A 15,316-nucleotide genomic window follows, 5' to 3' on the forward strand; every position below is an offset into this window, starting at 1 on the left:
TTTTTATCTATCTATTTTAACATTTACAATATTGGATATTTTAATGTTGTTTTGATTTTACACTACATGGCAAAACCCCTTAAAAGCTCTTTGTCCTCATCTGACATATCTTAGATTTTCTTTTATGAATGTTTTGTGATTTAACTCTTTGATTTAACTATCAACCATAAAAAATCATAATTTGTTTTTATTAATATTTTTCTCCCAAAATATCTTACTTTTCTATAATATGTTTCATTGTAATAGAGTGTGACTAATTGTATAGTAATCTTTGTTCTAATAGTTAACTACAAAAAAATAGTATATATAAAAGAGGGTATGGCCTTGTGAAGGAGACGCTAGCTAGTGTCATGCAAATTGCATCTGAGGAATATATGTTAGAGAGAGAGAGTGAGATAAATATCAAACCAGAGGGAAAAAAGTGACAGAGAAAGTGTTGGTCTTGTTTGTCTGTGTCTGTCCTAAACTCAGGAACCCTAGCTAATCTCTGAAGCTATCAAGAAAGCCCTTTTCTTTCCTACATAACCCTTTGAGGAAAGCTAGAGAAGAAGAATAAGAAAGATGATGAGTCTAAGTGGAAATGGTGGGAGAACAATAGAGAGGCCTCCATTTACACCAACACAATGGCAAGAACTGGAGAGTCAAGCCCTAATTTACAAGTACATGGTCTCAGGGGTTCCTGTCCCACCTGAGCTCATCTTCTCCATTAGAAGAAGCTTGGACTCTTCCTTGGTCTCTAGACTCCTCCCTCACCAATCTCGTAAGCCCTAAACTTATTTTTATTATTTTCTATTTTCTTGATTTCCTGGTTTCTTTTTTTTCTTTTTCTCTAGCATAAAGTTTCAACCTTTTGTTGATTCTCATGCCTCTAGAAGTTTGCAGCTTTTGTGTGTTTGAGTGTTTGTCTTTAACACTCTTCTATTGGTTATGGATACTTTAATTAAGGTCTTAAACTAGGGTTTTACATAAAAAGATCATGATTAACTTTAAGGTCTTGGTTGATTAACTGATGGCAGTTGGCTGGGGATGCTATCAGATGGGATTTGGTAGAAAACCAGATCCAGAACCAGGAAGGTGCAGAAGAACAGATGGTAAGAAATGGAGATGCTCAAGAGAAGCATACCCAGATTCAAAGTACTGTGAAAAACACATGCACAGAGGAAGGAACCGTGCCAGGAAATCTATTGATCAGAATCAGACAACTGCTCCTTTAACATCACCATCTCTCTCTTTCCCCAACAACAACAACCCAAGCCCTACCTTGTCTTCTTCTTCTGCCTCTACTTATTCTGCTACTTCTTCATCTCCTTCTATTGATGCTTTCAGTAATATCAATAGGTCTGGTGTTGGTAGTAGCATCAGCAGAGGTTACTTCAACAACCATTCCCTTGACTATCCTTATCCTTTGTCCTCACCTAAACAACAACAGCAACAACAGACTCTTCATCATGCTTCTGCTTTGTCACTTCACCAAAACACATCTACTGCTTCTCAGTTCAATGTCTTAGCCTCTTCAACTGACCATAAAGACTTCAGGTTTTATTCATTTTTATTTGCCTTATTTTATGATTACCATTTTCTTAATTCTTGAAAATAAGTTTTTGTGTTAAATATAATTTTCAGATACTTTCAAGGGATTGGGGAGAGAGTTGGAGTTGGAGTTGGAGTTGGAGTTGGAGTTGGGGAGCGAACATTTTTTCCAGAAGCTTCTAGAAGCTATCAAGATTCTCCATACCATCACCAACAGCCGTTGGCAACAGTAATGAATGACCCGTACCACTGTAGTACTGATCATAAGGTTGATCATCATCACTCATACTCATCCGCATCATCATCGTCTCAACATCAACATGATCAAGATCATGAGCATCGACAACAACAGCAGCAATGTTTCGTTATGGGCGCTGACATGTTCAACAAACCCACAAGAACTGTCTTCTCAAACACATCGAGACAAGATCAAGAAGAGGAGGAGAAAGATTCATCTGAAACCAAGAAGTCTCTACATCATTTCTTTGGTGAGGACTGGGCACAGAACAAGAACAGTTCAGATTCTTGGCTTGATCTTTCTTCCCATTCAAGACTCGACCCTGGTAGTAACCTACATTCTGATCTATGCTAATAGCTAGATAATAACAGTTCCAATTAATGTACTGAGTTTTTTTTTTAAATATAATTTCTCTCAGGTAGTTGATTGAGACCATGTAGCATCAGTGATGGGTCTGCACCAACACACACACACACACACAAGTTTGAAACGTTGAAGGGTCACACTTCACCACATCTATTTCCGTGAAACATTGAGAGACAAAGACACTGTTTGCAGAAACCTACTATGTATCTCCATGTGTGTGTTGGGTCCAACAAGACAATTGATCCGACATTTATATATATTATCTCTGTGTGTTTTTCTCTCTTTTTTTCCTGCTACTGTTGTCTTCCAAGCTATCGTTTTTTTCTTATCTCACTCTCTAGTGTAGCTGACAGAAACACAAAAGTGAACATGACTTTTGTGATGGTTATATTTGATTTGTTTCTTAGGATGCAAGCATCTTCAGTTTTTTTTTTTACATAACATCATTGCAAAGCGCCAGTCAAACCAAAACATCATTGGACCTACGAATAACTAGAGTTTGTCGTTTATTGAAAAACAAACAATCATATACAGCTTTTTGGTTGTATCATTGCATGCATGTGCTTCTTTTTAACTCAAGGAGCGAAGGAAAGTTAAAATTAAAAGGCAAACATCACCACTCTTGATCCGTTGAGTATATAAAAGCTTTTACGTGCGTATGATTACTTCGAATCATTATCAACGCTACCTATCTTATAGTATTACGATATTTAATACTTGTTAATCTATATGATGTATGAATGATAGAGAATTTTTTTTTAAAAAAGGCATGTTGCCAACGAAGATTCTGTGAGTGGGAATCAAGTCCAGATCAAAACCAGCACATATTTGGTCAGTAATGCCTAGCAATAACGCGTCTTAAAAACACTTTTCATAGTTAGGGAACAAGATCTCAATATCATCATGTCCTAACCCAATCTGGTCATGAAACTTTTCACAATACCAGAAAAAATCATGTAACACCAGCCCTAACCAAACCAAAGTCAGGTTACCAATTCCCATTACCTACCTGTCTATATCTTGAAATCTCAACATTACATGTGAAGATGCAGTACTGCAGATCTAGAAAACCGTGAGTTTTGCAGATTCGACATTCTCCTGATTCTTTTGAATTCCAAAACACGAATTAGATTTCAACATTTTTCTGATTCCAAAAGCTACTTAAACATATTTTCTGCTTCCAAGAACTATCAGCTACAAATCTATTCGGTTCCTCCTCTACCTACAAGTGTCTGAACGTCAGAATCATATACCTAAGAGAACTGACGAAGAATCTGTTTTGTGTGAAAAGAAAAGTAAAAACATGGAGAAAGAAACTTGATCTTCCTATCATACATACTCTCTGCCTTGATTCTCAAATATAATATAACATGACACAAACAAACCGAAACATAGGACAATACCACCGCATTAAACAGGGGACAAACCTTTCTGAATCATTTAAAGAATGTAACAAGAACATCAAAAAGAACAAGACAATTTTTCAGAACTCAAAACAATACGGAAATTAGATACTATCGGTTTTAATTTCTCCCTAAAACAATTATACAATTGACATAATATAAGACAGAGCCATTCTAATCTTTCTTTCTCTCCACCTCTGGTGGGTTTCACTCTAGTTAGCACATATCTCGTTAGGGCATGTAAGTGGAAAAAAAAAACTACAGAGAAAAAAGAGAAAAAAGAATGTGAAATCGCGAGAATGTTGTATTCATCATTTACAGAGGAAAATGGTATGAAGAAGAAGAAGTTGTTGATCCAAGGATGTATATCTTCGTTGATCGTCTCAAAAAAGTGTGTGTTTTTTTTTGCTTTTTCTTTTCCAAGGCAATGAATGGAAAAATCAATGAAATAAGATTTATATAAAATTCTCTCTCTGCAGATCAGTAAGTATGAGTCATCCTTAAGAGCTGATTTCTCTTGAAAAGCAAGAAGGCAACGACGCAGATCTGCAGCATTGCTGCGATCCCAGCGAACACCAGACCAACCGTTTTCCCCGTGTTTAACCCTCCTGACTGCTTGAAGGTCCGTGCAGGCGGAGGAGGAGGTGGAGGCCGTAACCTCCGTGGTCTGTTTCTATGATGAGAGTGCCGAGGAGGAGAAGCTAGCGCATTCGGAGAAGGAGGAGGGGATTTTTGAATCGGCGGAGGAGGAGGAGGTGATGGAGACGGTGGTGGCGGCGGAGGAGGAGGTGATGGTGAGGGTGGTGGTGGCGGAGGAGGAGACATAATGCCGACGGTGGATTGAGGAATCGGTGGCGTGTTGGCAGATTCGAGGGGCGGAGATCGCGGCTCCCAAAATGAAGGCGGAGGAGGAGAGGATTGGGATTGAGATTGATCTTGTTGTTGTTGTGATTGAGCAAGGAGGAAGAAGGCATGGAAACTGAGAATCATGGCCACTATCTTCAAAAACCCCATTTATCACCCCCACCCAGATTCACGTCGATCCAGATTCTCAACAAACAAACAAACAAAAAAGAGTTCTATTCCTTCGCCCTCAGCGCATGGTGGTGGAATTGGCTTCCTCTGATCGTAGCATCAGATGAAGATTTGATTGATATGAGAGAGTATAAAGATCTGGTCAACACGGGATGGAGACGACGATTTTTGTTGAAGGTCTATTGAAGAACCAATTGACCATTCAAGGAATACTTTCGCACAGAGGGAGGGTTATTTTTTTCCGGGAAAATGCCAGAGAGAGAGAGAAAGAGACAAGTAACGGCTGGCTTAGGGGCTAAATCTGGGGCAAGTGTGAGAGAGAGAGGAAGTGATTAAGGAGAAATTTTTGGGGAATTTTGTAAAATTAATAGATTTCGATTTTTTTTTACCACCTGTAATTACTCCCATACAGATCAATAACCCCTTCCCTCAATTCTTATTAGTGTTTTTTCTTCTTCTTTTGGTTAAGAGATTGGTTTGGTTCAGTACTTTACACACAAATACACAACTAGCAAGTATGAAATCCCATCTGTCGTCAAGTATCAACCAGTTAGATTTATTATATGATTGAGAGGATCACAGCTGAAATCGTTGCATTTTGTTATCTAGATTTCGGGTGAGAAGAGATATGAAAAAAAGCCATTTTCCTATGAATGTACAAACAAGTTTCCAGCCACATTTTCTATCATCAAACAAAGTAGCAGCAGCTTAGCAGTATCATCAATTGGACATCGACTACATTAGATGCCAACTTCATACTCAGAGCTTGATCATTTGGTGGTTTTTTTTATCCCCATGCCATGGAACAAGCATAGTTCACCACCAGTTTCCCATCTATCCCAAAGTTCTGCAATTTTTTTTTTTTGTACAAACAGAGCAAAGCGAAGAAGGTAAAGATCAAAAACAAGCCAGGTTAAAGCGAAAATAGATGGAACATGTACAACTAATTTCAAAAGATGTAGAAAAAAATACTTACATTGTATAGATCAATTACTGATTCATCAGGGTTTGGCGAGAAAGCACTGTTTACATACACAAACTTAACAAACAGCGAAGAAAATATATCATCAGTATAAAACCAACGATTCAACAGATAACACACAAAAAAATGATGGTTACCAATGAGTCAGAGTGAAGCTGCCTTCCTAGAAAGTCAATCACTTTAGCAAACTTATCCGTCCCTGAAATCTGAAGACCCAACACATATCAGATCACACGTATAATTAAACTCTCCAACCTTATCAAAATAAACTAACTATGCATCTTAAATATGATGTCTTCCAATCGATCTGGATCCAATCAAACAACAAAAGCCAATGAACAAACAAACTGGTGGATCTCTCCTCAAATGAACTTCCATAGCAACACACACATATATATATATATATATATATATATATATATAGTTTCATCTGCTAATCTCAGTATCAGATCCTCAACACAAATGATTCAACCTAAAGTTTACAATGTTCTAAGCGTCTAGGAGGCGCTAATGGAAGGTTTGAATAACATAAAGAAGAACCCTAATCTCAACTCAACTCAGATCAAAACAGTAATTCGCAATGTGATTGATTCGATTCGATTCGAAAAGAATCTAACCTTGAACTTATCTCGTTTCAGTATTGGAGCACCGCCAGTAGCTCTTAGATGAACAACGACTGTTACAAAAAAAAAAAGGTACAGATACGATCAAATCCGAGCCGTAATTTGAGCAATCGACACAAAATTCTCAGCATCTTCGTCGTCGACGAATCAATTACTCACTTTTCCGAACGGAACTCGGCGACTCCGTCGCCATTGTCGAGACTGAGAGGAAACGTTACTAACGACGACGTCGTCATAGAGCATTTTACGAAATAAAAACAAATCAAGCTGGGCTTTACTTATCTAGGCCCAACTTAGTTTTAAGCCCATAGAGAGTTACTTACCTGCTAGCTAACAAACAAAAGGTTGAGTGTTTTATTTCATTTATAACATGTATATAGAAAACAAGACGATGACATTGACCTCGTTTGAGATGGATGGATCAATCGTTATCCTTAAAAGTAATATTGTCGATTAAACTATGACTAATTTATAGGGATGGGTCCATAAACGGAAAGAAGACAAGGTTTATGCATCATGCCTGGGCTGGAAGTTAGTGATTTGGAGTTAGGTTTGGTTTATGACAAATCTAGAGGCAATTAATAGTCCATATTTTGATCTTCTCTACAGTCATTTTCCATGTCTCTTCCACGTGATTATGTTCGTCTGCTCTTTGTCATTAACTTGTTGCAGTTGGAATCACATATTAATACCTGACTACATGTCTTTAGCAAGAAGTACACACAAAATCTAAATTTCAAAGGCAACACGCCGATAGCTCATAACAATGATTTTTGGAAGAAGTTAAAGCATTCTGCCCTAAGGGTAGTGATACTTTATTTGAGGTTTAGCAGTTGGGGGAATGAGGTTTACCAACCGGTTCTCTCGTCTACGATCCAAAACCAAATTATGGGTCTCGACCAGAAATTTTTGCTATATTTTTGTTATTAGTCCAACTAGTTTTGTTTGTTGTTTTTAGTAAAATGGATCTCAATAATAATATTTTTAACATCCAAAATTTTTCTAATTATCCTTTTAACTATCCAAAATCCTAACATTTATCAATTTCAAAATCATTATTAGGTGTTATAATTTTTTTAAACTAAATCATTGTAGAGAATAAAAATTTAACGGGTGTTGATTTGTGATGAAAAAAGATAACGCATAAGAGAGAAGATGATGTGGAGTTAAAATAAGGTGTTGTAAACATGTAACCAATGTTCATAGTCTAACATTTGAAATTGTTTCGGTTGACAAAGAAATACAATAATAACAACCTGAGATAGAAAAAATGTTATGAACGATGTCATGCTTACGAGATTTACAACTTATTACAGTCTATATTGCTCATAGTTGGTGGACGATTGATAATCTAGTCGATTGGCCAGTTTTTGTTTTCGAAATTGTTTTATTCCGCTTTTTGTGAAATGGCTTTTGTAGACTTCAATATTTCTCATATCTCCAGGTCATGGACTCTCTGGTTAAAGAGGCGGAATGCAGAGGTGTTCTATTATCCTATGTAGAACATATTGGATCGTAGCGAAATGTATTTTCGGAATGACTTAATTTCGACTGCTGATCTATGCAAATAGATATCAACAAATAAAAAGATATCTATGGTAGCTACAAAGAGTTCTAAATTATTATCATTTCTATGTTCCCTCTGAAATAACTCAAGCTTTACATTTTGACTATTAGAAGTATACACGGATCAGATATCCGAGTTTTGGAGTTTGTGATCTGATTCTTTTCATATAAATAATCAATTATCTGATCTTATTTGAAGTAAAAAATAAATAAAATTTAGAAAATAAATAAAAAACTAAAGTAATACAAAGTAATAATATTTTATTACAACAATAAAAAATTATGTACTTTTTGAAATTCTAGTAACTAATATAATAAATTTAGGAAATAAAATATTGTAAAGCTTATATAAAATATAATTTTTATATAACATATATATTTGTAATTCTTTAAATACATACATACATATATATATATATGCATATAACGGATCAGATCAGATATTTATTCCCTAAAAATATTAATATTTATGATTTACTTCGTTTCTTACGGATATTTCATATTAGTATTTGTTACTTCGTAAAATTAATATCCAGAATTTTTGAATCTAAATGGATAACTAATTGAAATAAAAATTTACCGATAATTTGCCTTGTAATTCAATCTCATACAAAACAAAAACATCAACTATCCATGCTATATAGTTTAATGGCTGAAAACTAACCCGGTTCATGTCTTGATATCACGTACGAGTCTACATATAACTATTTTTTACTAGCTAAAATGACTTGATGTCACGTACGAGTCTGTATCTTCATCATCCTCTCATCAATCCTAGTTTGTATCTCCAACTTTTGGAAAACATTAGGGTTATTGAGCAATAAGAAAAGTTAAGAATTATACACTTTAACGTAACATGACGATGAACGTACGCCGTAAAAGATGAACGGGAGAAAGAGCTACACGTCCCCATTTCATCGATGTTCAGACAAAAAGATACAACCACAACATTAATCTTCTTGGAATCAAACAAAAAGCATCTTGTTTGTTAGTATTTTTGGGGTCTAGCTTCCAACATTCTCTTCTTTTGCTTTCCTTATTCTAGTGTTTTTACCAATAAATACAACTCCTTCAAAAACATCTAGCTTAATCCAAGAAATCAGATGTGTATCAATTGTCTACAGCTTAATTTCTAAATTCGCATATCAGAATAAACAAAGACAAATTACAATTATTAAGCGTCACATTTTACAGGATATAGTTGATTCTATATAATTATTTAAACGGCCTATGTATTTTATTGATGGTTTTGTTAGTATCGTATTTTTCAAAAGAGCACAGTATTTGCCATCTTTTTGCTATTCCATTGTCGTCCACATCTGATGTGGATTGAGTGGTAGATATTTTCTTTTACAGGGAGCAGGAAAAATATATAACGAGGGTTATCACGTGCGCGCACGTGAGAGCGAGAGAGTTACGACACTTGAAGCGACCACCCGTCACGTGCGGGCTAAATTTATATCCACTCGATCGTTTCAGTTCCAAAACTGTCTTTTTCATTGGTCCATCGCTCTTGTTGTCCTTCAAACATTTTCTATTTTACGGATTTGTTGTTTCAAAATATTCTTTTTACTAAGTGAAATGAAAATTAGAATTTACATAGTGTATGATCAATAAAAGGTAAATTTAAAATTTGGTTTTTACTGTAAAAAGTATAAAAAACAACCAATCGTTTATGCGTTTAGAATTTGTTTCCATGTTGACTAATGTGTTCCTTCATGTACACTTTAGCCTTGTAAATGTATTATTTGAAAACATTTCTGTAATTATATTTATAATTTTTTTTTTTGATAATTGAGGTATCCAGACTTCTCACTTAGTCTGACTCTCCCACCGTGTCCAACCGGAACTGACCAGGAATGTCCTAAAAACCAAATGGAAACCATGTTAAATTCGCTGTGGCCGAGGCTCGAACTCGTGATGGCGAATACCTCAGCCAAGGTTCCTTTACCACCAGACTACGAGGTCTTGTTTAAATATTTTTTGGAAAAGCTATGATATATGCCTATATATATCATAATGTGTGTGATTAAAGTTTTCCATTTATTCTGAATGATCATAAAACTGTTATGTCAGGGGAAAACATCGATCAGTATCAGCATTTAATACTATATTTCATGAGCTATTGATTATTTGATTGTTTAGAGTATTAGTATTTAAGAATCTGTAGTTGTTGAATGCAGATTTGCTATGACTATTGCGTAAACACATACACTCATAGGAAAGTTAATAATTGTTCGTCAAAAAAAAGTTAATGGTATTGTTGAGAGTGTCCCACCGCCATTGCACTATGTACCGTTTTGCGAAGACATGTACACGTCCGTGCACACTCACAAAATAGAGAGTGAGTTCTATCGCATTTAATATATACCTATAATGGATCGAGTTTGTGTCTAAGCTTGTGTGATTTGAAATGGAGTAAGCCCTAGCTAGCCTAGTTAATATTATATAGAAATAGCTGGTAGTGCATGCGAATGACGAGTTGTGCATGGTTGATATGGGACATTATATGCCCCTTAGTTATCCTTTTATCTTTATACCTACATAGCAATTTATTGTATATTATAGCTGTCCAAATGCTTTTATTGATATGTATCATGATCACCACAATCTTCTTCATTCATACGTACATTCGATATATGGTATTCTATTATTTTTCTACTTCTTCTTTTTATTTTTTGAGAAGGGTTTAAATTCAAATAAACGAGGACTTTTCTTCTTCTTGACTGATATTAAGACGGGTAGCCATTGGAGAAACTAGGTAAAAGATTGTGGGTGCACTTGTCTCCATAATAATTTAAATTTTTTGTATATTTCTTAACAATTCAATGTCTACACCTACAATTATATCTAAATTCACACATATTCTATCATTTGTGCACCCACTTAAAAAAAATTGGATTCGCCCCTGCGGGTAGCTAACTAGTAACTACTAGCTTCTTCATTTTTTTTTTGTCACTGAGCTAACTACTAGCTAGTGTCTTATACTATATCTTAGAATAAACGTTTTTCAAACTTTTTTTTCCAAACTTACAGAAAATGATTGTCAAACTCGTCCTTACCGCCATTTTGGTTTTTATACAAAAGTAATTACTTATTTAATTGACTAGATTTGATTGTTGGAGTCAACTTTTGGAAATTAATTGGCTAAATCAGCACGTTACTCTCATGATTATATTTTCACTTTTCACAACTCCCCCCACTTCACCCACCACGAATAGGGACAAATCCACACCTAGTGTACTTACTTACCGACGTGAGTATCCGTTTATACACTTGGCTCATATGTTGGAATTTACTGAGTCCGTATCCTAACTTTTTATTATATGATGAGTACGATATTATCTACTTTAGATTTTAATAGCAAGTACACACTACAGGAAATGTGGGTAGTAATAGCGGACGAAAAGCGCTATGATTCATGTTTAATAGCGTTTCCTTGGACGCTCTGACATCGCCCGTTATAATAGGTCCGACCCTTTTAATAGCGGTTTTTCTTTGTGCTATAGTTAAACATACAACGATAGCAAATGTTTGGTGTTATTAATTTGTTTTTAATTATCTAAAATTTATTAAAAATAATTACCAAACCGAACCAAAACATATTACATAATTAAATAATTAAAAATTAAATTAAAAATTAATTCATAATTAAAAATTAAATTTTATTTATTAAACTAAAACAATATACAAATAATTGGTTTACAATTAATACCAATTTATTTATTAACATTGGTTTACATACAAACCCGGTTTATTAAACCAATCCTATCTAAACCAAACCTAATAAACCAACCAACTAAACCTAATCTACCCCACTGCCTTCATCTTCTGCCGTCATCTTCCTCCCATCGTCATCTTCTGTCTTCTCTCCTTCTCCCTCTTACTATTTTTCTTCTTGCTCTGCTCCATCTCCACTAGCACAGCTTTTTCATATCATGCTTCTTCCTGTAAAAAGTACAAACAAATCAAATTCAAAACCAGAGAGAGAACAATGGCTATTGAATATTGACTGCATCATACATACCTATCGAGAACAAGAACAACCACCAGGCGTCCCATTATCTATTCCACTTCCTCTTCCCCGTCCCTGAAGTCAAATCCCCATTTAATCAAGTTACAATCTTGTCAAACAACACTAATAATTCATTCAAAAATCTCAAAGCAAAACAAGGAACATATGACAAACCTGACTATCTGAGATGTGGTTGGTGTTAACTAAGACCATGAATATGCATCTGGAAAAGAAGAAGCATTGATAAGATGATAGATAAAAAGAGTGGCTGAGACAGAAATAGAGAACGAGGAGAGACAGAGTTCGTTTCTGGTGTGATTTTTTGTAAGGTCTTGAATCTCGTTCTTTGTTTCAGAGAGAGAGAGACAGAGAGAAAGAAAGAGACGAAGAAAGTGAGAAGCGTGAGAGAGGGAGAGAGAGAGAGAGATAAACACAGAAATATTAAATCTGAACCCTTCAAAATATCTAATCTATGGTTGAGATTATCAATCCACCCACAACTTTTTCTAACCAATAGAAACAAAGTGTGAGGATTGATACAAGAATGAATATGGGCCATTGATTCAAATCAATCAATGGTTCAAATAAAACAATACAAATTGTCTTCTTATTTATATATTACTATTATAAAAAATTATTTAATTTTTAAATAATTTGGTATCATAATTTAAATTTTGAAATCTAAATTTTATATTTGAATTTTTAATTTATTTACAGAAACATAATTCATTTAGAAATTAAAATTTAATGTTTTATGATATATTTTAAAATGAGATATGTGGTTTGGGGGTTAGGGTTAAGATTTTGGATTAAGTATATGATTTAGTTTTAGAATAAACTTGAAGGTTTAGGTTTGGGGGTTTAGATTTAATTTCTGAAATAATTTTTTAAAATATTAAAAATGTGAGAATAGTGATTTTGGACCTTTGAAATTGTTTTAGACTTATGATACATGTGTTTCTTTTAACTCCCATGTCGATTGACTTCTATTACCATCTTTCATATATAATGTTTACGGAAAGAAATCATTTAGTGTAAAAGAAATACAAGTTTTCTTTTAAAATGAATTGTGCTACAGTTTATAGTTCTAACTAAATTAGATTTTAACAAATTTTATGAATATATTTCGAGATGTATTGTTTAAGTTTAAAGTTTAGGGTTTAGGGTAATGTCTATGGTGTATGAAGTTTGGATTTTAAAAATGAATTGTGAAAAATAAATTTTTGAGTTTAGAATTTAGAGTTTAAAGTTTGAAGTTTGAAGTATAATATAAGATTTGGGGTTTAGGATTTTAAATACACCAAACTCCATATATATTTATAAATATACAAACCCCTAAATTATTATACATATATATATATATATATATATATATATATATTATAAAAAACTTTAATAATCATTTTTATCCTTTAGTTTTACATTTATATATCTTGAGGTTAAAAATATTAGGGTTGGGGTTTAGGGCATGTTTAGGGTTTTGATCTTGAGGTAATTTTTTTCTTTTTTTCGAATTTGTTATTAGAATTAGATTTTTCTTTTTTATCATATTAGTTGTTGTGTTATCTTTTGATTTTACGATGAAATATTTAAACTGCAAATTGATTTATAACCAAAATATACATTGTATTAATTCATAAATTATACATTTTACATAGACTTTTACCCTAACAAAATTAAAATTTTAAAGCTTAGGGTTTATGTTTTAGGGTTTGAAAATATGTTTAGGGTTTAGGGTTTTTTTTGTTTTAAATACAAAATATAATTAATGATAGGTACTTTATAAATATAATTGTAAAATGAATTTTTTAATAATGATATAAGGTTTATGTTTAGAGGTTTAAGCCCTATAATTATATATATATATATATATATATATTTTTTTTTTGTTTTCAAAGTTGAGATTAGATTTTAAAAATGATTAAATTTTGAGTTTAAGTTTAAGATTAAAATTTGATGAGTGTCATACATATATATATATATATATTTTGTGTTGATTTTTTAGCTAAGTTTAATTAGTTTTATTATGTATTATGGTCTTTTTCGAGCCTTTTTGTGTTCTATAGTATTTACTCAGGTCATGGGGGCTAAAATGCATAATCAAGAGTTATGGAGCAAAATCATGTATTATTCTGCACAAAATGAACGTTCTAGGCAAAAAGCCGAAGAGGAACAAAATGCAGGGACCAAATATACAAATTAAGAAAAGATGGATCACTGAATCACGAAGAAGTCGAAGCGCTCAACCTCTTCTCCGACTTGCTTGATCCGGTGTTCTAGACCCAACCATCGATCCTCCGGTCCGAGCTGAGCAAAGAGACCACTTGGAGAAGACGAGCTGCTCGACCCAGCACCCTCGAAGCTCAAATCGACCGCTTGGACTCGAACCGGTACGCTCGTCTCAGTGCTCTTAGTCCCAGATTTCAAATTCAAACCCAAAAAACCCCAAATCAAAAAACCCTAAAAAAGAATTAAGAAGAAAAAGTGAACGATGAAGATTGGATGTTTTGTTCGATGGAAGCCATGGCAAACACGATGGAGGAGATATGGAGATGAAGAGACTATGACTTTGTGAGAGAAAGGTGGAGAAAGAGACTCAAGTTAACGATTCTGAGAAATAATACAAAGCCATCTCAAATTGAGAAGTGTTTGGTGGCAAATTTCTTTTTTTTGGGTAAGTGTTGGCGCCTACACTTAAAAAATTAACATGACTATTTTTTTTATGTTCCCGCGATGATAATATAGCGTTTTAAATCTACAAACGCTATATATAAAAAACAAGTTTTAGTATACAATAGCAGAATTGTCAAAAACGCTATAATATGATGCTATTAATACACAGATTTCCTGTAGTGACACATAGATTTATTTTTTATTTTCATTCCAAAAGGCTTCGTAGTAATTAGAATTAGACATTTTTTTTATAAATTAGACATTTATTGTCTAATTCTCCAATGTGAGATTTACATTAACATCTTTTCATTCTCTCTCAATTCAAAGACCACACATCTTGTGTCCTTTTTACTCTAGTGAATCAGTATCCATCTTGTATCGTTAATCACAAGGTTACTTTGAGGTGCTTTGATGATGCTCTCTTTCCACAAAGGAATTCTCCGGATCTTCTGACTAGATTCTGCTACAGACCTCTTCTTCCATCTTAAAGAGTCTTGTTCCTATTCGAAGGGTATTTTGGTCTTCCTTGCAGATCTTCGTCAAACCGCTTTGATACCAATTGTTTAGAATTTAGTGAGTCTGTGTCCAACTCCCTATTATCTGATGAGTACGATATTGTTCACTTTGGACCTTAATGGCAATCCCGCATGAATTTACTTTTGGTTTCCATTCCAAAAGGCTTTGTATTAATTAGAGTTGGACATCTCTTTATATATTAGACATTTATTGTCTAATTCTCTAATGTGGGACTTGGATTGGCATCTTTCATCATAAACCATTTTGATTAATGACCGAGTGTTTGATCAATTCAACATTGAATGTATTTGATTTTCTCTATAGACTACTCTATAATGTGGCAGAGTAAACTTTCGTTTATAAAACTAA

The 15,316-nt window shown here is 33.9% G+C and overlaps 3 protein-coding genes and 1 long non-coding RNA gene across 5 annotated transcripts; 1 reads left to right on the forward strand and 3 right to left on the reverse strand.

Annotated features, from left to right (window-relative positions):
- The first annotated feature begins 312 nt into the window (after positions 1-312).
- On the forward strand, positions 313-2,548 carry LOC108856883 (growth-regulating factor 5-like). The gene is made up of 4 exons (XM_018630784.2): positions 313-760; positions 1,017-1,536; positions 1,624-2,093; positions 2,187-2,548. Exons 1-4 carry the CDS (start codon positions 562-564, stop codon positions 2,192-2,194), a joined length of 1,197 nt encoding a protein of 398 aa, XP_018486286.2. The 5' UTR covers positions 313-561; the 3' UTR covers positions 2,195-2,548.
- Positions 2,549-3,544: 996 nt separating this feature from the next.
- On the reverse strand, positions 3,545-4,901 carry LOC108856884 (formin-like protein 20). The gene has a single exon (XM_018630785.2). It carries the CDS (start codon positions 4,549-4,551, stop codon positions 4,018-4,020), a length of 534 nt encoding a protein of 177 aa, XP_018486287.2. The 5' UTR covers positions 4,552-4,901; the 3' UTR covers positions 3,545-4,017.
- A 201-nt stretch (positions 4,902-5,102) lies between these two features.
- On the reverse strand, positions 5,103-6,458 carry LOC108856886 (ubiquitin-like protein ATG12B). The gene is made up of 5 exons (XM_018630786.2): positions 6,337-6,458; positions 6,172-6,230; positions 5,692-5,760; positions 5,549-5,611; positions 5,103-5,419 (listed from the first exon to the last, which is right to left on the reverse strand). The coding sequence occupies exons 1-5, from the start codon at positions 6,368-6,370 to the stop codon at positions 5,360-5,362; spliced, it is 285 nt and encodes a 94-aa protein (XP_018486288.1). The 5' UTR covers positions 6,371-6,458; the 3' UTR covers positions 5,103-5,359.
- A 4,933-nt stretch (positions 6,459-11,391) lies between these two features.
- Positions 11,392-12,321, reverse strand: LOC130512489 (uncharacterized). 2 transcript variants are annotated; one of them, XR_008946025.1, is made up of 4 exons: positions 12,057-12,321; positions 11,933-11,981; positions 11,771-11,833; positions 11,392-11,691 (listed from the first exon to the last, which is right to left on the reverse strand). It is a non-coding gene; the product is annotated as an uncharacterized LOC130512489 (long non-coding RNA). The 2 variants fall into 2 exon arrangements; XR_008946024.1 differs by having other exon boundaries at positions 11,933-12,207.
- Between the last annotated feature and the right edge of the window lie 2,995 nt (positions 12,322-15,316).

Source organism: Raphanus sativus, chromosome 5, assembly GCF_000801105.2.
Source record: "Raphanus sativus cultivar WK10039 chromosome 5, ASM80110v3, whole genome shotgun sequence".
Lineage (NCBI taxonomy): Eukaryota > Viridiplantae > Streptophyta > Magnoliopsida > Brassicales > Brassicaceae > Raphanus > Raphanus sativus.

Excerpts from the sequence above, each read along its gene's own strand:
- LOC108856883 (XM_018630784.2), top strand. The coding sequence starts at position 562 with ATGATGAGTCTAAGTGGAAATGGTGGGAGAACAATAGAGAGGCCTCCA. Across the intron at positions 761-1,016 it reads ACTCCTCCCTCACCAATCTC|TTGGCTGGGGATGCTATCAG; the intron begins GTAAGCCCTAAA and ends AACTGATGGCAG. Across the intron at positions 1,537-1,623 it reads ACTGACCATAAAGACTTCAG|ATACTTTCAAGGGATTGGGG; the intron begins GTTTTATTCATT and ends TATAATTTTCAG.
- LOC108856884 (XM_018630785.2), bottom strand. The coding sequence starts at position 4,551 with ATGGGGTTTTTGAAGATAGTGGCCATGATTCTCAGTTTCCATGCCTTC.
- LOC108856886 (XM_018630786.2), bottom strand. The coding sequence starts at position 6,370 with ATGGCGACGGAGTCGCCGAGTTCCGTTCGGAAAA. Across the intron at positions 6,231-6,336 it reads GCCGAGTTCCGTTCGGAAAA|TCGTTGTTCATCTAAGAGCT; the intron begins GTGAGTAATTGA and ends TTTTTGTAACAG. Across the intron at positions 5,420-5,548 it reads CAGTAATTGATCTATACAAT|AACTTTGGGATAGATGGGAA; the intron begins GTAAGTATTTTT and ends AAAAAATTGCAG.